Here is a 24722-nt window from a genome sequence, read left to right on the forward strand (position 1 = left end):
TTGCAAAAACTGTTCCTTGTTATGAAATAGATATTTAATTGTAGATGGAGACTGCTCATTTTTTCTCATCGCTCAGACCCGAATAATCACAAGGAAACTATATTAATTACAGCATTATTTGTCTGATGTTTCAGGCATATTTCTAGCTAGCTCTTACATTTTAATTAGCTGATTTCTATTATTTTATATTTTACCACAAAGCTTGTGGTTTGTTACTTCTTGTTTCTTGGGCAACTACATGGTATCTCCTTGACTCTGCCTACTCTCTCTCTGTATCTCTTCCAGCCTGGCTATATTTTGCCCTGCCATAAGCTAAGACAGCTTTATTCATTAACCAGTAAAAGCAACTTGCCACATCATTTAATCTCTTAGTTTATTTTCCTATGAATAAAGTCTTTTCCATTAACATCATATATGAACACACATAGCTTTATCCATTAATGTGGCTTCCATATCAGCATTTTTTCTGATCAACAAACTTACCATATCATAAAATGAATTTGGTCTAGCTTTGTATGGAATTTGCAAACTAACTTTGCGAGGAATTGACTAGCTAACTACCATTCAAACACCTAGACTGAACGGGTTTAGCTTAAAGCAACAGGAGACTGTTTTTGAAAACTCTACTATTGTGAAAAGTGTACAGGACTCTTGAAATTATTTCTACAATAAGCATAAATATTCCCCAGGCTACTGACAAATATTAGATATCATGTCTTGCACATAGTTTGTATGTCCTTAAGTAGGAAAGATAACTAGAAATGTCTCTTCTCAGAATTGCCTCTGATGTCTATACCTAAGAATTGTGGGTTTGGGGGGATGTTAAAATCATAACCCTTCAAGGTGGGTGAGGGCACTGGGATGTGGTCCTATCCTCAGGAATGGCATTACTGTCCTTAGAAAAGAGTCCTGAGCTCCTTCTGGTTTTCTGCCTTGTGACGACTGAGAAAAGGAGGCTTTTAGCAGGCATCAAATTTCCTAGCATCTTGAGCACATAATTCCTGGCACTCAGAAGTAGGGGATACACAGTTTCTTTGCTTATAAGATAGCCAGTTTATGACAGTATGTTACAGCAGCTTAAAATATGCACCCACACATATATATAATATGCATATATATATGCGTGTATATATATATATATATGTATATATATGTATATATATATATCACATGTGTATATGTGTGTGCTTGCTAGTTTGTTAACTTGACATAAGCTAGAGTCATCTGAGAGGAGGGGACATCAATTGAGAAAATGCCTCCATAAGATCCAAATTTAAGAAAGATTGTAGGTGTTTCTTAAACTAGTGACTGCTATTGGACAGCCCAGCACACCTCCATTCACTCTGCATCAGGTCCTGTCTCCAGGTTCCTGCCCTGCTGGAGTTCCTTTCCTGACTTCCTTCAGTGATGAACAGCAATATGGGAGTGTCAGCCAAATAAACCCCTCTTCCCCAGGTTGCTTTTGCTTCACTCAAAATGTGTTTATGACTATTTCACATAGCATGAGCCTGAATGCATACCAAAAATGGAGAGTGGACTTTCACATGAGCATACACATGTGCTTAAAATATGAAGAGTATCCCACAGGGAAAACCACCAACCAGAGACAGAGGTAGGGAGCCTGACTAAAGACTATATGACTTTATTTGTACAAATGGTAGTCTCATCGTGTTGTGTAAAGGCATGAGTCTGTCTTTAGGAGATAGAAATCCATCACAGATGCTGATTTTCCACATGAATGGATGTGCAAGATAATGCCTACTGGTTTTTCTGAGTTGTCTCCCACATTGTGCACGCTTGGTGTTTGGAAACCGCATGTCTGATAGTACGTTCCCAGTGAAGATTAGGCTTACGTTCTTCTAAAAAGAGACTCTTTCATAAGATATGGAAGATGAAAGGAGCGCTAAGCCCTCGTTAGCCCTGACACTGGCAGGCAGGCAGCCCCCAGAGCTCCTGCAGAAAGCAGACGTGAGGTCTGTCATGGCTGACCAGAGCTCTGGAGAGCGTCCACTTCGGTACTTTGGCAGCTGACATCACTGGTGGGGTTATCTTAAAATTTCTTCAACAGCCTTATCTTCCCGAGGGTGTGGGCAGCTTTTTCTAATGCTGCAGGCTGAACTGTAAGTTCCATGAGTTAATATGTTGAAGCAGTAACACGGCTTCTTAGATGAAACTGTATATGGAGACGGGGACTTTAGAGAACTCATTTAAGTTACAATTATGTTGTGGTATAGATTGACAACATGATGAGTGGGAAATATTAGAATATACAGAAAAAGACTGGGACCTGTGTGCATGGAGAAAAGACCTTGTGAGGATGTAGAGGGATACTAGCCATCTGCAAGCTGAGAAGAAACACTCCAGAAGAAACCATCTTTGTGTGCCATCTGTTGGCATCTCTGCCTTGGAAGCCTAGTCTCCAAAATAATCAGAAAATAATTCATAATCTTTGGCTGATGCAATACATAGTATTTTATGATTGTAGACCCTATGAGATTAATACAAACCTCCAGCATTTCCAAAGTTATTGCTAGTTTCTCTCTTTCCATTTCTCTATCTCTCTCTTGTCTTTCTTTTTTCTCTTTCTTTCATTTTTTTGTTTTTAGAAATCCCATCTTTAAAAAAATTAGAGTTGTTTGTTTTTGTTTGACCTTAACTACATTCATACAATATAAAATCATCATTTAAAAGAACAAAACAAATAACAAAATAACAAAACACTTAAAAAGATTAAGCGATATGAAAACAAGGGTATTTCTCCATGTTTTACACTAAAAGCGTATTAGCTGAGGCAAATAGACAAACACCATGCTTGAAACATGGTTGCTTCTAAGTTCTCACTGTCGGTTAGGTCATGACAGAGCGTACCCTGATATTTGAGGAACTTATTTAATGAACTCTGTCTTTTATTTCTTCGGAATTTGCATGAATAAAATATAACATGAAGACTCATGCTGCGAAGGAGCAGTTGTCAAGCTGGGGAACAGGCAGTCCCCAATGAGTGGGACATGTGCTGAAAGGGTCTCTGTCATTCCTTGGCACCTTCTTCAGCCTCTGCTGTTTTCCATGTTTGTGACAGCTGTCAGTATAACCAACCAGCTATTAGGATACTTTAGTATCCAAAACTGATACTCTGGGAATTAATATAGATGTTTTTAATTTTTTTTAAAAAAAACATATACAGATATTAGCCAAAACTCTTCTCTCAAAACTTTGTCAGGGGATTAAGAATGAGACATTGAACTGGTCCGGACAATTTGAACTGTGTGAGAATGGAGCCTGCTAACTGGGTTGAGAGCAAGTTTAACAAAAGGCTCTAGCCATGGGATTATTAAACCTCTAAAGGATAGTGTTTTATTCTCTTTGATGTTGTAATGTAATTGCTTCCTTTAATTTTCAGGTTTAGTTTGTATTACTAGCATACACAAATACAATAGGCTTTGTTGAGATTAGTAGTCAGAATGGGTTTTATTTCTATATAGTTCAGAATTTTCTTCTTTTCATTTTATTTCATTTATTTTAAAGTGTATGTGTGAGAGTGTTTGTGTGTGTATGTGTGTGTGTGTGTGTGTGTACATACGTGTTTTTTGCAGCCAGAGTTGACTTTCATCAAATGTCTTCCTCAAATGTTCTCTACCTTAATATTTAAGACAGATTCTCACTGAACCTCACTGATTCCACTAGACTAACTGGCCAACAAGCTTCGGAGATGTCCCTGTCTCCACCTCCCAAGTGCTGGGACAACAGGCAGTTACTGCCAAATGGGTGCAGAGGATGGAATTCAGATCCTCACAAGTGGGGCAAGATCTTCACCAGTTGAGCCATCTCCCAACACTGTCTTTAGATACAAATCAGGTCATTTGAAGGAAAGGAGATCTCTTTCTCTCCAACCTGAACAAAACATGCTTTTTTTCCCTTTTCTTTTGTAAATACTCAGATTAGAACATCCACAGTAACGACACATAGAAGTAGCCCAAACCTGACATTGTTGTATTGGTTACCAGTGATGGAGAAAATTCGCAGGCTTTTGCCTATCTTTGCTCTTGTTTATACAGATGCCCTTTATCATCTGAAGAATCCGGATTTTCCCCCAGTGTTAATGTTTTCATCATAGAATGGCATTGGCTCTTGCTAATGATTTACTTTTTATTTTGAGAAGATTATATGTGTTTGGCATTTGTTCTATTGATATGATGTACTACATTGATTCATTTGGGATGTTAAATTCAACTCATAAGCCTGAGGAAACATCTAACTTTCACATGACAAACTATCTTCTACATTCTTTTGGATTTTTTTTTGATAATATTGTTTAGTATCATTTTCCTATAGTCATAAAATATTGGTATATACTTTTCATAATTTTTGTACCTTGAGTATCAGACTAATATGAGTTCCTTGAAATTAAGTGTGTTTATACTGTTCTCCTTCTACTTTTAGAAAAGAGTAACATTCAAAATTATATAGAATTTAACAGTGTTTTGCTTTGATCTTTTCTTCATCATGGCAAAATTTATATAATCAGTCAGCTTCTTTATATATATTATATATTCTTTATCTCTGTCTACATGAACATGTATATTTTGTTTTACTGGAATGTGGTTGTTAACAGTGTTCCTTCATAATTGATTTTTATATTGATAATAGATTCTTCTCTCGTACAATGCATCCCAATTCCAGTTTCTCCTCTTTCCATACCTTCCAGCTCGCCCACCTCCCCTCTGCTCCAGATCTACTCCCCCCTCACTCCCCTTCAGAAAACAGCAGGCCTCCAAGAGACAACAACCGAACATGACAAAACAAGATAAAACCAGACAAGGCAAAGACGCCCTGCTGAGGCTGGACAAGGTAACCCAATAAGCAGAAAATGGCTGCAGGAGAGGTAAAAAGTCAGAGACACACACTCGCACCATTAGAAGTCCCAAAAGAACATGAAACTAACAGTCGTGAAATATGCACAGAGACTTGGGGCATCCCCAAGACCTACTGAACCTAACCAGGGCTCATATGGGTTCAAAGACACTGAAGCTTCATAGTTATTCCTATGTCTCCATTTGTTCTTTCTTTTGTGGTTTTTATTAATGCAAGCAAATGCTCTCTTTTCAGTATGATGGGAATGCTTTCTAAGGGAACAGTATGATTAATATATGTGTGTGTACATATACTTTTAAAATTAAAATGCTTACCTTTTGAAGAATTTCATACATGAACACTATTTTATCTCACCTTCCCTTCCTCCCCACACGACTCTTTCCATCCCTCAACTCCCCAAATTTATGATTTCTTCTTTAATTATTATAGTTTCATATATACATACGTGCATCTACAACTTACTGAGTCCATACATGTGCTTGGGGATGACCACTTGGGATTGGATAATGTATCCAGGGCTCATCCTTGAAGAATATTGATTCTTCTCTCAGCAGTCATTGTGTAGGGCCTTGTGACATTTCTCCCATCTTCATTGTTATGCCAACTGGTGTTGTCACTTGCAGACCTTGTTCACGTAGCCATATTGGTGAAGCTTTATGCATGCAGCTTCCCCAGCATCTCAAGAAGACAACACTATCCCTCACCAGATGTCCTTACCATCTTTCCATCCACTCCTTTGGAGAGTTCCCCCAAGATTTGGAAGCAGAGGTTGCCCTGTAGATGTGTTAATTGGCCTTGGGAATCCTACATTTGCTTCTTCAATATTTATAAAAGTCATTTTCCTAGTTTTCGCTCAGGGTTACTACTGTAATTTTACCTCATCCCACGTCTGCTTCAGATACATACTATCTTATTTCTAGTGGGATATAGGGAGATACTTATGTATAATTATGCATTTTGCCTCTTTTGAACTGGCATTATTATATGGATTAAGTATATATATATATGCTACACATCAAGATGCATGATGCTCATTATTATTTTGCAATATTTTCCAATTTTTATAAAGTTGAGGTTATAAAGAAGCACAAATTTTATTTATAGTTTGCTTTATTTGCCTTCTACATGGTACTTCTGATCATCTTTGTTCCTGGATTCGAGTTATTGTCTAATAATTTTTTTTCATTTTGATACAATTATATTCTCATTTGATTTGTTTGGCCTGTTGTCATCTACATTACATTTCAATATGTTACAGGAACAATAGTCCAATTACACACACCTTATGTTATAAAATTAATTTTTAATCCAGTTGAGAAAAGTTATGGAAATGACGCATGTTATGTTTGGGAGATAACTATGCAACTGACTTGATAGATGTTCATTTGTGCGTGGTGTATGTGTATATGTGTCTGTATACATTCACATGCATGTACCAACACTCATTTCCCACCTGAATAATATCTTCTTGGTAAGCGTATTTATACCCAAAATTCTACCATTTTTTTATTTGTTATTGATTTTGTTTTTGATCTTTGAAAGGTTTTTCTATATAGGTGACTCATGATTTAAAGTACAGTTTTACAAATCTTGAGCATATCACTACCTTCCTTCCAAATTCCACCAACTTTTGGTGGAAACTTGGCCATTAATCTTATATACACACACTCTCTTGTATACTAGAGAGACATTCTCCTGGCTTTCCAGATTTCCTGTGTCTTTGACATTTGGCAGTCCCTATACCTCTGTGACATTCTGACATTTGTCCCTTAAGTATTTTGGAAGTCTTTTCATGGTCGTCTTGTCACTCGCTGCTTTCCCTCTACCCTCCGGCATTTCATTAACCTGGAATGGTATGTTGAAGTGTTTAACAAACTTTCATAGTTCCTGAAGCCTGATTAGTTTCTCTTCCTTTTTCCCCATTGGATTGTGTGATTTCTCTTGTGGTTACTTCAAGTATGTTGATTCTTTCTTCTGTGAATTCCCATTGCCCATGAGCATCTCTAGGAAATTATTTGGCTATTGGGCTTTCCATGCCAAGATAGTGACATGGTTCTTTATAGTAACTTCTATCTCTGTGCTGAGAGTCTTCATTGGATGGGACAGAGCTGTCCTACCTTCACTTACCTGCTAAACGTTGTTTCCCTTAGGTTATGAAATGTGTGAAGAACAGTTGCCTTGGAATCTTTATCTTTGATATGACATCTGAGCCTCTCTATAAGCAACCTCTATTGTCTACTTCAGCTCTCATTCTATCTTTGATATGACATCTGAGCCTCTCTATAGGCATTCTCTATTGTCTGCATCAGCACTCATTCTGGGTCTCCCTGTCTTGTCTCTCTGTTTATCTTATAGAAACTGGGCATTTTAGATCATTTCTCCTGCCATGGGCTATTGTTATTTAGTTTGTTTAATTACTTGTCTGCACCACATCAATGATGTCTACTTTTCCACTGTTTCTGATGTTCTTCAGAGGATTTGGCCTTGGGCAAATGCACTGTTCCCTGTACTGACAAAGGTTTTTATCTGTCCCTCTCTTTCTCTGTTCTTACTACTAAGCTTCTAGCTAGTGTGTATCTATTATTATCAAACCAACTTTGACTCCACTAATTACTAGTTCATTGCTCTTTTGTTTTGACAATGCCTGGGGAAACAAATTGCTTCATAGACTAATCCAATTAAATTCGGGGCCCTTGGTAGTGGTAGTGTTTAAAGCTAATCTTTCTATCTTGTCCTGGCCCCAGAAGTATGTCTGGCTGACTCGGTTTCTCTTTATTAAACCTTTACCTTGTCTACAGTTGCTTTTGGTGGCATAGTCATATCAGTTTCTTAATTTATTACCTTGAGACATTGATTGCTTTGAAATCTTTACACTTCAAATCTTCTACTTTCATTTCAGATAAAAATCAGTTCTGGGAATCTCCTAAAAGTTTCCTATCTTCTACTACAATGCTAGAGAAAGGTTAGTGCCCAGTTCTCTTAAGATAGCTGGGCAAGGACACTGTCCACCGACTTTCTGCAGTCTCCTCTTCTGACCCCAAACTAAGCTTGCAGAGAAATTCTTGGCTCATTTTAAGTATATCTTCTCCAATACATGTAAGTAAAACTTCTATACATGCCGTGGACATAGCTTCTCTCCCCTGGAGGAGAACACCTACATGTGGGAGAGAAGCAATGGGTACCAGCATCTTATCCCTCACCTTTCTAGGCTGGACTCTGAAGGACACAGAGAGCCTTGGGTATGGGCAACAACTGCCTAAGACTAGACATTTTCTTTCATTGAGCTGGAGGTTGGCAGTTGGTTCTGCTATGTATACATACCAAATGTCCTCAACCTTCTAAGATTTTATTATGCTAAAATTTACTTTAGTATATTTTTATAAATACTTTTCTATCTCTTATATGTGTCCTTGGGACAATTTTAGAGAATTTAAGGAGATATTCATATACACACATTGTTTTATTGGTTCTTGTTGTTGTAATGGGGGAAAAAGTCTCACTGAGATCTTTATCTTATCATTCCAAATCTGCCTCCACAGCCCAATTGTGCTTCACAATAGCTCTAGACTAAAAACAATCAAGGAATTATTATTCAAAGTCAAGGGATTAATTATGAAAAATGTGATGGCTTTTTCTCTATTTCAATCAAGACAGGAACAGTCTCAAATTTATACTATAGAAGATCTTTTGCTTGCTTCATAGTAGAATTCAGACAAGATCTTTAAAGTCGTATCAAATGAATAAGTAAAGAACTAAGATGAAAAATGTCTGTGTAAATACAATATAAAAACTGGAGGTTTAGTATGGGGTGATATCTCTCCAAGGTGCTCCTACCATAGAGGAAGATGGTCTCTAGCAGAATATCAGACTTTAGATATCCAATTTGAAATAGTTTACATTTTCATTCAGGTGAACTGGAGCCTTTACTGTAGGTCAAACATTTGTTAAGCAACAATATTTTACGGGAAGCAGGAAGGTGAAGAGATGGAGATAAACTCTTACTGCTGATGTGACTTCTCATTGGTCGGCTCCAAAGGATGCAATTGTGGCATTTGTAGCAAGGCTGTTCTTTCCAAATAGCCATATTAACAAGAAGAAGGGGAAAACACACAAATCGGAAAGCACTTACCATGCTTCTCTTCATGGGAGACCATAACGTTATCCTGCAGTTGTTGAACAAGGTGATTAATTTATTTTTTTATTAGCGTTCTTAGGATTAACTTGTGGGGAAGGGGTTAAAAACCATTCTGGGGGAAGACAGACAACACTCTCATGTTGCTTCACAAGCATGAGAGAGTCGTGTTGTAGTGGTTTTGAAAGCCTTATGTGGGTGCAGTGGATGAGGGGAGGTTGGATGGTTCCCAGGAGTGGAACAGAAGCTGGGACAGCTGGGTGACAGCAAAGGACTGATTTTCGACAACTGCAAGGTACCCTCCCACCACAGAAAGAGGTCGGTTTCTAAGCAACTTTAAGAAGTTTCCTACAAAATTCACTGCGGAAAACACTGGGCATATCTGAATGAGTCAACATTTTCTCATGAGTAGAAACTAGTTAGTTAATTTATCAGAAATAATTTATATGAGAAATTGGAGGCTAGGTACCATTTAGCTGTGAAGAGATGGCAAAATCAAATGAAAATACCCGAGTGCCATAAGAAGATCTGTGAGAACAGCTGCCAGCCCTAAGCCTGCTCATGCAACAAGGCAGAACTTTTAACTCAAACACAAAATAATATACCTTCTTCTCTGCACCTCTTGGAACTTTCTCCAAAATGGACCATATACTTGGACACAAAGCAAGCCTCAACAAATACAAGAAAATTAAAATACCATCTTGCATCCTATCTGACTATCATAGAGTAATACTAGATATCAACAAAATCAGATACAACAGAAAGGTTCCAGAAACATAGAAACTAAATTGCTAAATATTGGATGAAAAAAAAGGTCAAGACTGAAATTAATAAAGAAATTAGAGACTTTGAATGATCAAATAAAAATAATACACAACAGATCCAAACTTATGGAACAAACTAAAAGCTCTCTTAAGAGGCAAGTTCATAGCATTAAGTGCCTACATAAACTATTGGAGAGATCTTATATTAGTAAATTAACAGAACATCTTAAAGTTACAGAAAAACAACAGAATTCATACCTCAAAGGGATAGATGGGAAGAAATCATCAAACTCAGGGCTAAAATCAACAAAATAGAAACATACAAACATCAAAAATAAATACAAAAATTCAATGAAACAAAGTTAATTCTTGAGAAAATCAATAAAATTGACAAGTCCTATCCAAACTAACTAAAAGGCAGAGATTCAAGATCCAAATTAACAAAATTTGAAATGAAAAGTGGACATAATAACACCAAGGAAAACCAGAGATTTTTATCAACACACTTTAAAAACGTATTATCTTTAAGAGTCTGGCCACTGAGAGTTTGATCATGTTCCAATGAGAATATGGAAACACAAATTCGACTAATTATATTTTATTCTTTTCTCTTTCTTGGGAGGACAAACGGGTGGGATGGTGGACCTTGGAGAAATGGGAAGCAAGTATGATCAGGTACATTCTATCAAAAGTTATCAATAAAAATATTATGTTAAAAAATAAAACCTGTACTCCACCAAATTGGAAATCTAAAAGAAATGCATAATCTTTTCAATACATATTACTTACCAAAGTTGAATGAAGTCAGATAAGTAATGTAAACAGACCTATAATCCATAGCGAGATAGAAGCAATCTGTGTAAGTCTCCCATGCAAAAAGAGCCCGGGGACAGATGGTTTTGGTGCAGAATCCTACCAGACTTTCAAAGAAGAGTTAATGGCAATACACCTCAAACTATTTCACAAAATAGAGACAAAGGTAACATCACAAATTCTTTTGGTGAGGTCACAGTTACACTGATACACAAATTAAATAAAAGATCAGCCAAGAAAGAGAATTACAGAACAATTTTCCTTATAAACGTAGATAAAAATTTCTCAATAAAATATTTGCAAACTGAATCGAAGAATACATCAAAAAATCATCTATCGAGATGAAGTAAGCTTCATCCCAGAGATGCAGTAATGTTTCACCGTCTGTAAATCCATAGCACGAGCATGCCATACAACCAACGTGAAAGACATAAAAACACAAGGTCATCTCAATAGATAGAGAAAGGAATTTTTGACACAACCTGACAACCCTTTATGATAAAAAGTCCTGGATACATGGGACACACTTCAATATAATAAAAAAAATTCATCACATTCCCAAAGCCAACATCAACTTAAATAGGGAGAAATTCCACTAAAATCAGGAATAAACAAGGCTGTCCACTTTCTTCATACCTATTCAATATAGTGCTTGAAGTCTTAGCCGGATCAATATCCCAAATGAAGGAATTCAAGAAGATACAAAATGGAAAGAAATAAGTCAAAGTGTCTTTATTTGTGGATGTTATGATATATACATGTCACTCTAAACCACATTGGAAACTACTACAGCTGATAAATGATTTTGGAAAAGTAGCTAGATACAAAAGTCACTCGCAAAAATCAATAGCCCTCTGATATACAAATAAGAGACAGTCTGAAAAAATACCAGGATAAAACACCTTTCAAATATTCTTAAAGAATTTAAAATATTTTGGGTGAACTAATCCAGCATCTGAAAGATTTGCATGATAAAAACTCTAAGACAGTGAAGAAAGAAACTGTAAAAAATATCAAAAGATGGAAAGATGTCTCATGTTCATGAATTAGCTGTATTTATATACTAAATATGGCCATTCTACTAATAACAATTTAGTCGTTCAATGCGTTCCCCATCAAGATTATAAAGCAAGTCTTTACAGATCTTTAAAGACAGTTTTCAGCTTAATATGGAAACACACACACACACACACACACACACACACACACCAAAAAAACAAACAAACCCAGGATAGCTAGAACAATCCCAAATAATAAACTATTTGCGGTCTTACTACACCTGATTTCCAGTTGTACTACAAAACTATAATAATAAATATAGAATGAAATTGGTACGAAAACAGAAACATTAATCAATGGTTTTGAATTGAAGACTACGGCATAGATATACACACCTATAGACACCTAATTTTTTTTTTATAAAGAAGCCAGAAATATACATAGGAAAAAGACAACATCTTCAACAAATGGTGCTGGTCAAACTGAATAGCTGCATGTAGAAGAATGTAAACCAGTTCATACTTATCACCTTGCACAAAATTCAACTCCAAATGGTTCAAAAACCTTAATATAAAACTGGATACACTAAACCTGATAGAAGAGAAAATTGTGAATAGTCTTGAGCTCATTAGTATTGGAAAAGACTTTCTGAACAGAATACCATTAGGACAGGTACTAAATTCAAAAATTAATATATGGGACCTCACTATTTATGAGTTGGAATTGCCTAGCATTTAGCAGTGAGGTCGACAGTATTGCTGATGTTCTAGATAAGAAAGGAGAAATGAATTTGGCATGGGGAGGCTCTAACAGGAATATGAGTTTCTGTTGCTCACATGTATGTAAGATGTGCACCAGATGTAAGGTATGTCAAATGTGTGATAGACAAAGAAATGGAAGCATCAGAAAGAGGCCAGCAGGAGATAATGGATTAAAAATCCTGTCTGGGTGGGTCTTGTTTGAAATAATGGAAGCAGAAGAGATCTTCTAGGAATTATAAAAACCAGAAGAAGAACGGTTAAGGACACAACATGGACACCGCAACATGTAAGGGAGACAAGAAGCCAGTAGCCAAAAAGAGAAGGATTGATCCCGTTAAAAAATGAAATATACATCAGGACATATTCTTTAATAGACATAAAAATAGAGATTCGGTCAGGTGGTGAGGATGCATGCCTTTAGTCCCAGCACTTGGGAGGTGGAAGCAGGCGGATCTCTGTGAGTTCGAGGTCAGCCTGGTTTACAAGTGCTAGTTCCAAGACAGGTAGGGCTGTTACACAGAGAAACCTTGTCTCAATAAACCAAAATAAATAAATAAATGGGAAAAAGAAAAGAGCAAAAGGAATAATAAGAAAAAATGGAAGTTGGAAATTTAACTAGAAATAACAGGGGAATAGACAAATCTAAATATACTGCTAGAAATATCATTCAGCCATTTTGTGGGAAAAATCAAATTATAATTCTACAGTATTGTTCATATAAAAGTTAAATCCAGCTAGAGAGAAAAAGATACATTTATAAAATGTATACTAAAATTAGCTACATAAACAATTGTTATGTTTTTGTAATCTCAGAATAGAGATTATACCTTTAATAGATACACACAGTACATTTAATACATAAACAGAAAGAGTGTATTTTTAATACAGAACATCACGACAGAAGAGAAAAGGTAATGCATTTGAGAAAGTACATCCTACATAAACAGTGTCAATCTAGAACAAAACATCAATCTGGAGAAACAAAAGGGACATCACAGGGAAAATAATGAGCAAATAGTGCCTCAAATCTATAGCTAGTGGGTAGCGTGGATCCTAATAGGAGTGAACAATTTGCCACCCTCATCTCCAGTTTTAGCTTTGTCATATTTTTAACTCTGCTTTTTACCTCTTATGTGTTAGAGGGTAAAGTAGAAAAAAAAAAAAAAAAACCACAACGATGTCAAACCAGGAACAAAGAAAAGGGTACATTTCCTTCAGTGGTTTTGTCTGTTTGATGTCTGTACATCAATCCCATTCAGAATCTAGGAAGAAAAACAGACAACTGATCATCTGATAAGACTGATCCTGGGAAAGAAGAAAGCTTGTGGAAACCAAGAAGTCGGATACACAGCCGCGTCAGAGAGATCTAAGTGTGCAATCTCAAATTCCTCTGTTTATAGGATAAAAGCTCCGTTAAAATCCACTAGTGCTTACCATAGACGTTACAGCCTTTCCTCTCTGATCTTTGCAGGAAAGTTATCTCTGGTATGTAGAGAAACTACATGCTGAGCCTATTACTACTCTGGGAAAGTTTGGTGTTGGTGCCTTTCAAATCAGTGTGATGTTTTATATACTAAAGCGTCCTATACTTTCACCATGACTGCAAGCTGTTTTGGACATGGGCAATAGAAACTGATCTGGCACGGGCTGTACTTCAGGCGGAGTAGACTTGGCTATAATGCAGTGACAAACACACTTCAGAATCTGTGTACCATTTACTCATGAGAAACACCAGAAGGCTTTCCTAAAGCTATCTCTCAACTTGTGACTCAGGATCCAAAGACGCTTTAATCTTTCAAGACCAGTTCATTGCTTTCCCTTCCTCTACCTACTAACTCCTTGTCATTGAGGCTCAAAGGTATCCCACCCCAAAGGACCCTTCCCTGTAATAAATGCTTCTTTCTCAAACTAAGGAGACAGATGCACATAACTGATACAGAAAGAGAATGCAAGGAAAGAAGATTTTGTGGTAAGATGTGTTGGGTCTGGGAGGGCTTTTTTCATTATGTCTTCTCAATCCAACTTCAAAGGAGCACATGATTTGCAATTTTCTTGTGTGACCAGGAAGAGGAAGATGTGTAGTAAGTGTCTGGCCACAATACATACTCTGGTCAATAATAGAGCTGTGTGCTTCCTGTCATGGATCAAATAAAGTCACAACTTTATGTTCCTTAATGGGAACAACTCAGTTCACCCCCATTCGGTATGTGTAGGTCAAGATCCGGTGTTTGTCCTTTCTCCTGGGTATAGTTAGCTCTTCATGGTCGGTCAGGTGTCTTGTAAACCACATTGATACATTACCCACTTAATTGGGAAATAAGAAAATCTGTGATGAGTATTCTGAATTGAGAAGGAAAAGAGTAAGAGCAACGCTGCCTAGTGAAGGTGTTGCCCCATCCCCAGCTGATGTAGAGCACAGTCCTTATCCTACGCTGCCTAGTGAAGGTGGTACCCCATCCCCAGCTGATGTAGAGCACAGTCCTTATCCTACGCTGCCTAGTGAAGGTGGTACCCCATCCCCAGCTGATGTAGAGCACAGTCCTTATCTTACGCTGCCTAGTGAAGGTGGTGCCCCATCCCCAGCTGATGTAGAGCACAGTCCTTATCCTACGCTGCCTAGTGAAGGTGTTGCCCCATCCCCAGCTGATGTAGAGCACAGTCCTTATCCTACGCTGCCTAGTGAAGGTGGTGCCCCATCCCCAGTTGATGTAGAGCACAGTCCTTATCCTACGCTGTTTATTCTAAAACTATACTTCTGATGCTCTTAGAAAAAAAAACTCTTAAAGATAGTAATTTCTATGATAAAATAATTATAAATGCATTAATACCTGTAATCACTGAGTAACAACAAAATATACTTAATATTTCTTGCTAATACTTAAAAATAATACAATGATTCTATCCACATGAAAAACCTTTCATCGTCCGCTCATCTCCTGAGATTGTAACATGAGGGCAGAACTAATCAAAACAGAGCTTAGGGTATGGTAATTCCTCAGTGACAAGTACTGTTATTATTATTACTCATATTAAGAATCAGCAATATATCAAGTAGACAGAAGCTATTTGTTGAGCAAAACCCACTTGGGGGTGCCAGATCTTCGAGTTGATTTACAGAGTCACAATGTGCTGAGGAGCAGGAGTCATGGTGCTGGCAAGATTTGATCTTTTGATGGTTGTGTGGAACAGCTGTCCTGTGTTCCTCTGATACCACATTCGAAAGTTTTATTCTGAAAAAAAAAAAAAAAAGAATCTTTGAATTTTCTGACGTGTAAAAAAGCGTCATCCCAACTCTGCTTTTATCCTCATGTAGCTTCTCTCTCTCTGTGTCTCTCTGTCTCTCTCTGTCTCTCCCTGCCTCTCTCTCTCTCTGTATATTTGATTTTCTCTGTGTCACTGTCTCTAGCTCTCTGTTCATGTTTGCCTTCATATTTTCCATTCTCAAATATGCAACAGTCATATTAAAATAATGCCCATCTTAATGACTTCATTTAATTTAATTACCTTCGTAAAGATCATAATTCCCAATAACCTCATATTCTGATATACAGAGCATTACGATCACAACCAATGAACTCGTTAGAAGCACAAATTGACACATAATCTTGTTGCATTAGTGATTAATATTTTGTTAATGTATTTTTCATTCAAGTTACATATTTCATTAATAGACAATAGTTATTATCAATAATTTCTGGAATTATTTGTATTAGAAATCATATATGCATTGTTAATTTTGTGGGGAATAGTTATGTTAGTGTATACACTTGTCTTGTGTTCAAGAAATTCTTCTGTTGCCTCCTGTGTCCGAGAGTTCAAGATACCATCTGTTTAGTGTGTTTCACAGTAAACAATTGGCTATGGAAGAACAAAGAATCAGGTGCACACAGCATACCTTTATAGTGGTTGTCTCTAAACAGAGGATCTCCATGTTTTAACTATGCAAAAACTATTGATTCACCAAAATCTTCTACTAAGAAATAGTTTCATATTGTTGTTTTTTAAAAAAAATTGGTCGGTTTAAATAAGCATTAAAAGAATAAGAGCCAGGAAAAAAATCATTGAGGCATTAATTTAATTAAAATCAATATCTTCATCATTTTGGTGTTTATTGACGTTCAGTCCTATTACTTACTTGAGTAGGTGAAACTTCCTTATTATTTACAAGTGTTGAACTGGAGGCCTGTGCTGTGGTGCACAGACATTATTTTAGGTCACAGATATTGTCAGACAAATAGTCAGTTAGTTTCACAGGAACTATAAAAATAGTATTTGTGAATAAAAGACACAGGACTGTCTGTTTTTCCTTTAAACTGCACTGGCTTCATTTGCTCTCACTAAAGTGTCCCCATCAAGGAAGATGGGGTTTGCCTGAAAGCAGTCATCTGAAGAACAGAAAATTACCCCCTGCCCAGTTCAGAACGTCATACATCACACCTCTTGATAATTTGCTTGCCCAGGATGGCATTATTAAATATTGTCTTCTTACTTCTACCTCTATCATGTATATGTTGTTGAATAGTGGATTATATATATTCATAAAGAATACTTAATTTAGTAAACAAATAAATGAAAATCATGGGGGTCTACATTGTAGCTCAATCAGCATTTTCTGTCCTTTAAAATGAAGAGTTCAAACTAATCATCATGTTCTTTTTTTTTTACCTCTTTTTCATGTTTACATTTCAGAGTGTTATTAGAATATAAAGTTGTAATTTCAATTTTATTAACACCATGGCATAAATATTGACCTTCACAGAGTTATCTGTTTTAATTTAAGTAAGTCTCTATTCTGTAGCATTTCAATCAAGGTGGGAAGATAATTTAAGAGTGTAACCAGGTCTGTATTTTGGCTAGTTATCAAGTAACAAGCCTAAAATGACTAGCCAGGTACAGAGTCAATATACAATATATTTATTTACTGATTGAGAGAGAAGTTGATAATTCAGATTCTAGGATGACATTCTTTGTATAGAAGTCTGGGTTTTGTTCTATTTTACCGGTAAAGGGATTTTTGCTTCACCATTAAAATAATACAAAACTCTCCAATTCCCCATAATGGTATCATTTATGAAATGTGTGTTTGTAGGAAAGGCTTTGATCAGAGAAGAGGACCAGAGAGAAGGGGTTTTCTACTTTAATTCCCACCATCCTGGGAAAGCAGGGACAGGATATATGACAGTATGTCAGAGGAAAAGTAAACTTAAAAGTTAAGCTAGTATAGATAGGTTTAGAATATGTAACCCAAATAAGATATTTTATTGAACATATATACTTAGGTCTTTAGTCATTTGAATTTTACCTGTGACCAAGTGAGAAGGAAATGAGAATTTTGTAGGCACATACACAGAAGAGTATAGTCATGAACTATACTTCTTACTAAACCTGTATTTTGGAGGCTCCTGTCAGATATTATAATGAACATATAACTAGATTATAAAAATCTAAAAGCAGTACTCCATGGTATATTATAGACAAGCAGCATTTCTCTCAACTGCCAAAAACATGATTAATGTTCAAGATGTGTGTGTGTTTGTGTGTGTGTGTGTGTGTGTGTGTGTGTGTGTTTATTATCTAGACATCTGGATAGAGAAGGCTCAAGAAATCTTGATCATGACTGGTCTTCTCTGTATAGAGTCATTCAACATACAGACAAAAAAAGAGAATGAAGGAAATACTTTTCAACATCTGACAGATTGGGAACACTACCAATAGTGTTTTGTAAGTCTGTCAGGCAAGAAAGCACCACACAACCAATAATTAGACCAGGTTGATCCCCCCTTAGAAATTCAGTCTAAAACATAGTCTTAAAAATATTATTTAGAACTACAGATTTACCTATTTTAGAACTCATGGAACCATAGGGACTCCAATGGGAAGAAGGCAAATGGACCAACGGAGTTATCCAGGTAGAGGCATTCCAACTAGAATTCAGGTTTCTGTTTGCATGTCCAGACACTGTCCATTTTCTTAAGGGTTTGTAAAACTGCTCATTGTTGTATAAGCATGCATGATAAAAGGAGACCACCATTGACTTTCTACACCGCAGCACAGACATAGAGGTAGTGCATCTCCAGCTACAGTACATGCATGGGAAGTGCATGCTTTTTGTCATTCTGAACACTCCTTTTCTCCCTGCACAAATATAAGTTCGTTGGGCCAGAGAGAGCACTAAGCAAGAGAATCATTACAGCCAGCCTTTATTTCCAGGGTGGTGCAGTTTTTGTCATTTTGGTTGGTACCATTCAGGTGTGGTTTAATAGGAAGTCAGAATAGATATGGGAGCTGGGTACCAACTGTGGCAGTGGAGTTCCCATGTGTTCTGTAATTGTCAAAGTGTATCTCCTCACACGGATGTCAAGTCATCACATGATAAGGAATGAAGCTGGTGTCTAAGGGAGAATACATGTATGCTTTCTATTTTTCATTTTTACGAGCACCTAACATGGAGAAGATTATTTATTTATTTAATCATTGATTCATTTATTGCCACAAATGTGTGTGGTATTCAGGTGGGTGTGGACGCATGTGTATGGGGAGATTTGGGAGTTAGAGCTTGATATTGGCGTCTTCCTTGGTTTCTCTCCACTTTACATATTGAAGCAGGATCTTTTTAAACTCAGAGCTTGTCCACTCAGCTAGTCTAGCTATCCAGCTTGCTCTAGACATCCCTCTGTGCCCATTAGTTCTGGAGATACAGCTGAGCCACTGAGGCCCCTGGCATTTATTTGGGTGCTATGGATGTTCACTCAAGTCCTTAAACTTGCTTGCCCAAAAAGTCTTTTATGCAATGAACAATTTTCTCAGGTCTTCATGCAGAGAGGTTTTAACTTGTTTTGTCTACTGAGAGTAAAATTTGACTTAATACATATTTATGGATATTAGCTAGTATTAACCAAACAAACAGAAAGTGTTGTTTCAAATATATTCTTGTTACTGTGATAAAATACCCCAAAAAAGCAGATCCAAGGAGAAAGGCTTTGTCTTGGCTCACAGTTTAAGAGCACAGTGCATCTTAGTGGGAAATCCTGCTGACAAGAGCATGAGACAGCTGTTTGCATTGCATCTGCTATCAAGAAGCAGAAATGATGAATGTTTGTACTCAGTTACTTTCCACCTTTATATTCAATCCATTTCCTAAACCCTTGAAATCATGTTGCTCCTCCTTAGAGTGGATATTCCCAAAAGAATTAATATGATCAAGATAATCTCTCACAACTATGCCCAGAAAATACCATCAATTATTTTATAGGTGTGCCTGGAGGCTTGTCTCCTATGTGATACGAGATTCTTGACAAATTGACAATCAATAGTAACCATCACAAGGGTAAAACTAGCAAGAAAAAGGAGAACATATAAGTGTTTTACCTAAGACTATTTTAATTTTTTTTTTAATTTTGTGTTGTTTTGCTGACTGTGAGGGTAGTTGGGTGAAGACACACAAGGATGCTCAGTAGCCACATACACGCTTTCACATCTCCATGGATGTTAAAACCAAGGCCATAGTTTCCATACTTGAAGTGAATAGTTAGATTACGCCTTGTGTTGTGCATTATACCAAAAGCCTGAGAAAAATAAACTTGAGAGGACAGGTTTATTGTGGTTCATGGTTCGTGTACGTGACCATTCATATTGAACAGCATGGCAGAAAGCAAACAGCTCAAGGCAGAAGAAAGCAGATACATATGAGAATTCTGGAAGGAGGAAGAGAGATTAGGGGTAGGGAAAAAAGGAGGAGGAGGAGTAGAAGGAGGGTGAGGAAGAAAGAGATAGAATCTAGTATTCGTATGAACACATCTCTAAACCTTCAATTAAGTCCCACTTCCTGACACTTCTCAATGTCAGAATGTGAACCTATCAGTATGTTAATAGGTTGATGAGGTCACAGCTCTCATAATCTAATCACTTCCCAAAGCCCAGTAGCTAGCAACTTAGTCCTTACTAGTAGACCTAAATGATTATCTTCATGGACTATCTTTATGGAGTATGGCTTTATTTTATTTTAATTGCATGCAAATGACGTTAGCAGGTACATTAACATCCAGGCCTTCAGAGTCCTCACTAATCTCTGCATGGGACTTGTAAGCTGTATAGTTCTTAACGCTATACAATAATTTCAGAGAGCACCAGTGTCTGCAATCCATAGATGAGGTATTCTTTTCTCAAGGGAAAGATAATAATAATAATAATAATAATAATAATAATAAACAAAAAACACAAAAACCTAATGATAGAAAAAAAACAAACTATTGATAGAAAAGAAATAAACCTTAAAAACAAAATAACTGGAAGAAACTGTTCAATTATTTTTCTATACCTTTTTAGGCAATTCACAGAACTGTAGAGAGCTGACAAGACATGTGGAAATATTAACATACAAAAGTATAGTCTTTCAAAAGCCAGGATTTTGAAGATAAGTAAACAACACCTTGTTTGGAAGGTTTGTGGCTAAAAGTAGGATTTGTTTTGGATGCACATTTCACAAATACAAATATAGAGCAAAACAGGTCTGGCATTTCCTACACCTACATACTGAGTAACAGTTGTAGAATAAATTCAAGACTGAAGTGTGTGGATAGGTAAAGTCTTTTAAGAGTTTCCCTTTTCAACTGCCATCCAAAGTATGTGGATTTCGTTTTTATGGCTGCCAAATGACTTCAAAACCATCCGAGGACAGCAGCAGTGAAATCCTATGAGATCTCAGTCCAACACTGATGTGGGAGTTCCCTCTGTGTGCTGTGATTACCATTAATGAATAAAGAAACTGCCTTGGCCGGTTGATAGGGCAGAACTTAGGTAGGTGGGGGAAACTGGACTGAAAGCTGGGAGAGGTAAGGCAGGGAGAGGAGCCATGGAGCCCCTCGAGTCAGACATGCCAAAACTTTGCTGGTAAGCCACTGCCACATGGAGATACAGAGGTCAATAGAACTGGGTTAAATTAATGTGTAAGAGTTAGCCAATAAGAAGCTGGAGCTAATGGGCCAAGCAGTGATTTAATTAATACAGTTTCTGTGTGATTATTTCAGGTGTAAGCTAGCCAGGCTGCAGGGAAGAACAGCGGCCCCCACCCCGAACAGTACACAAAGAACAATATGCAACTGAGGAATGCTGAGAGTGGGAAATATTGTTTTCCCTAGCAAAGAACACACAGAATGATTACCTACTACCAAATGGTCAGCCCTGAAATCAGGCATAGAATTAACATTATAAAGACTTAGCAGATCTGGGCGGTGGTGGCATATGCCATTAATCCCAGTACTTGGGAGGAAGAGCCAGAGAGTCAGGCAGATCCCTATGAGTTTGAGGCCAACCTGGTTACAAGAGCTATTTCCAGGACAGGCTCCAAAGCAACACAGAGAAACCCTGTCTCAAAAAACCAAAAAAAAAAAAAGACTTAGCAAGTTTTATTTATGTATTTAGAAATATATATTTGTATACATATATAATATATAAGATTTATTATTTACATACAATTAATATACACATAAATCATAATATTAATTAATAATTATATAATATATGATGAGTAAATATACATTGTATATGAGCATATAATACACATAGTATTAGTGATAATTTGTAAATAAATTTTGCATTTATAGATTGTATTAATAATATGCATAGAAATTAAGCATTAATATGTTATATATTTGATTAGCATGCATGTATTATATGTAATATATATTATATATGCAATTGTTTTCTGTAACAACAATTAATGAAAAAAAGCCATGAATTTTAAAGCAATTAGTGAGGAGTATACGGGAGGGGTTGGAGGGATGAACAACAAGGGGGAAGTGATATAATTTCATAAAATAAAATATTAGAATGTTGATATAATAAAAAGATGATTTAGCAGTCTATATATTTTTCAAGAAATGTTGAATGGATAAGAGTCACGAAGTGTAATTATTAAGTTATTCAGAGAATAAAAAACTGCTGTGTCGCCTGTTCCACTCCAGGTACAAGTCATGCCAACAGGCACAAGAAGAAGATGCTTCTTGGCTTCTGACCATGGGCATTTTAGGTTTCCATGAAACTTTATCCAGTGCTTTCTATTCTTTACCCTTTGTTCTGTACTACATCAGGGGGCCAAACCAAAATGGAAGATCTCAAAAGACTAGTACTAGTTTGAATTGCATCACGTCTTTACTAAGATTAGTGGTTTTTAGCTGAAAAGGGAAGTGGAGAAAAGATTTAAAATAATTACTTAATGGCTAAATAATACTTCATGCCCGCTGAAAGACTTGTATGCACAAACGCAATACTCAGCAACTGTTGTCTGAAATGTCATCATGGAAATAAACCGAGACACACAAACAGTTTATAGCACGGAACATTGATCACTAAGAGGTGACAACCAAGGTGGCAAACACAAACATTGCTTCTAGACATGGTGATAATGCTATATTGCACGTATGCCACATAGAATAAAACACACAACTTAAAAATGACAAGTATAAGCAGGATGGGAATGACAGATTCAACAGGGTAAAAGCACTATTTTTTATCCAAATTGCCCACCCCTCCTACTTAGCCCACGTGACTCAAAAATAAAATATGAAAGAATTGTCTTTCTACAACTATGTATCACGTAAGATACCTTCAGCATGGAGTCACAGAAAGCCCAGCAGAAACTGTCACAAACAATTATCAATCTTATTAGGAAGGAAACTCAAACATATACTTAGTCTATACACAAAGCATATATGAAGTCTAGCATAATTATCCTTTGCTTTTTGCATATGATTCTCTTTGTTTCATATTTCTCTATGGTTGAGGAATACAGATAATTCAAGAACTTAGATCCCACTACAGGATAAAATCAAGGAAACCTCTAGCATAATGAGGGAAAGAAAATTTCGGTGGCAGAGAACTATCAGATTATAGTGGGGCAGAAGGATGATGGATCCAATAGCACCTTTGCGAGATAAAAGAGAGCCATACAGGTATAGTTAGCTCATTTCTCTGAATGTGTTGGCATATTTGAAAGCATTATATTAACCAGGGAAGTAAAATAATCGTAGTGTATAAAATTCTAGAAAGATGACCAAAAATGAATATAATGTCTAGGAAAAAGCAGAATTAGATCATATTAGAATTCTCTGTAGGTCCATTTCATAGCATATGAAATATTCATTTCTCCCTAAACTTATTCCCAAGGAATTATTTTATTACAATTTGGAAAATAGGTATCAGGAGGGGTGACTTGCTTCTATCTGTACATATACACTTATCCTAAAAATCTGTTAAATTGTTGCTTTTCTTTCAGTAATTTATGGAAAAAGTTTTATAGGATAGAAAATAAAATTCACCACATAAGTATAAACATTATTCTGGTGAATTATAACGATGTCCATAAATTTTATGTGCAAGGTAATCTGCTAGATGCTTATTCAAATGTGGAAGCGCAAAGTAAAACATTAGACCAAACATCTGGGACCAGAATCTGTGTAGTCAAGAGGGCTGTGTATTTGCATGTCAATTATTATCATGCCCTTGAGGAACTCTGGATTTGAAAATACAAATATTTCTCCCATTCATTAACTTGGCGTGAATGTCCAAAATCAGTAGTAGATGGTAGTTTACGGTGAGATCTAATTCATGTTGAAGACTTATTCATTTCATGTTTATAAGGCTTGTTTGTCCACACCCCCTGCCCCTTGGCAAACTGTATCATCCTAGATACCTTTGTAGTTCTTCTGAAAGAAAGCGTAAAATTTAAAGTAGGTTGAGGCTTCTAAATGTGAATATTTAATTAAGCAAGTCAAAGTTTCAGATGGTTAAATTTTTTTTTATCTTGGTTTAGTCTTTGGGATTGAATATTACAGGAATCAACTTGTTCGAATTTAAGCCAAAAAATAGCCAAAACAGAGAGATTGGGAAAACTGCCTCCTGAGGAGCCATTGGCATCTCAGTGCCTTGTGTGTCTGAAGCACTGTTGCCTCCAAGCCTGTCTGGAGCAGGAAGTGGAATATTGCCCTGTGGACTCTTCTCGGCTGATGCAGTCACTCTCTTTGCTAACTGTCTCCCTGCTGTCGCTGCGGTAGTTGGCGATCTTTGTCAGAATAACCAGAAGAAACAACGTAGAGGATGGAAGATCCACTCTGGCTTCCTTCAGATGATACAGCAAGGAAAGCAAAACTTGTCAGCTGGAGCTTGAAGTTAGAGCTTAGCTTGGTCTAGTCACATCAAAACTCAGGCAGCAGTGACCGACCGTAAGCCCACCTCACCTCTAATTGTCTACTTCCCCTAGCTATGTCCTACCTCCCAAGTGTTTCAAGGTCCCAAACAACACTATTAGCTGGGACCAACCTTCCAAACACAATAGCCTATGAAGTTTGTTTCACCAATATACCACAACAGCTACTTAACCCCATC

The 24722-nt window shown here is 36.8% G+C and overlaps 1 protein-coding gene across 1 annotated transcript in view; it reads left to right on the forward strand.

Moving 5' to 3' along the window:
* Zfpm2 (zinc finger protein, FOG family member 2) overlaps positions 1-24722 on the forward strand; it is a 495880-nt gene that overhangs the window by 43009 nt on the left and 428149 nt on the right. The window contains exon 3 of the mRNA XM_042055712.1: positions 14695-15049. Within this exon, the coding sequence (XP_041911646.1) occupies positions 14695-15049 (355 nt within the window). The remainder of the gene's footprint in view (positions 1-14694; positions 15050-24722) is intronic.

This window comes from Arvicola amphibius, chromosome 9, assembly GCF_903992535.2.
Source record: "Arvicola amphibius chromosome 9, mArvAmp1.2, whole genome shotgun sequence".
In the NCBI taxonomy this organism is placed as follows: domain Eukaryota; kingdom Metazoa; phylum Chordata; class Mammalia; order Rodentia; family Cricetidae; genus Arvicola; species Arvicola amphibius.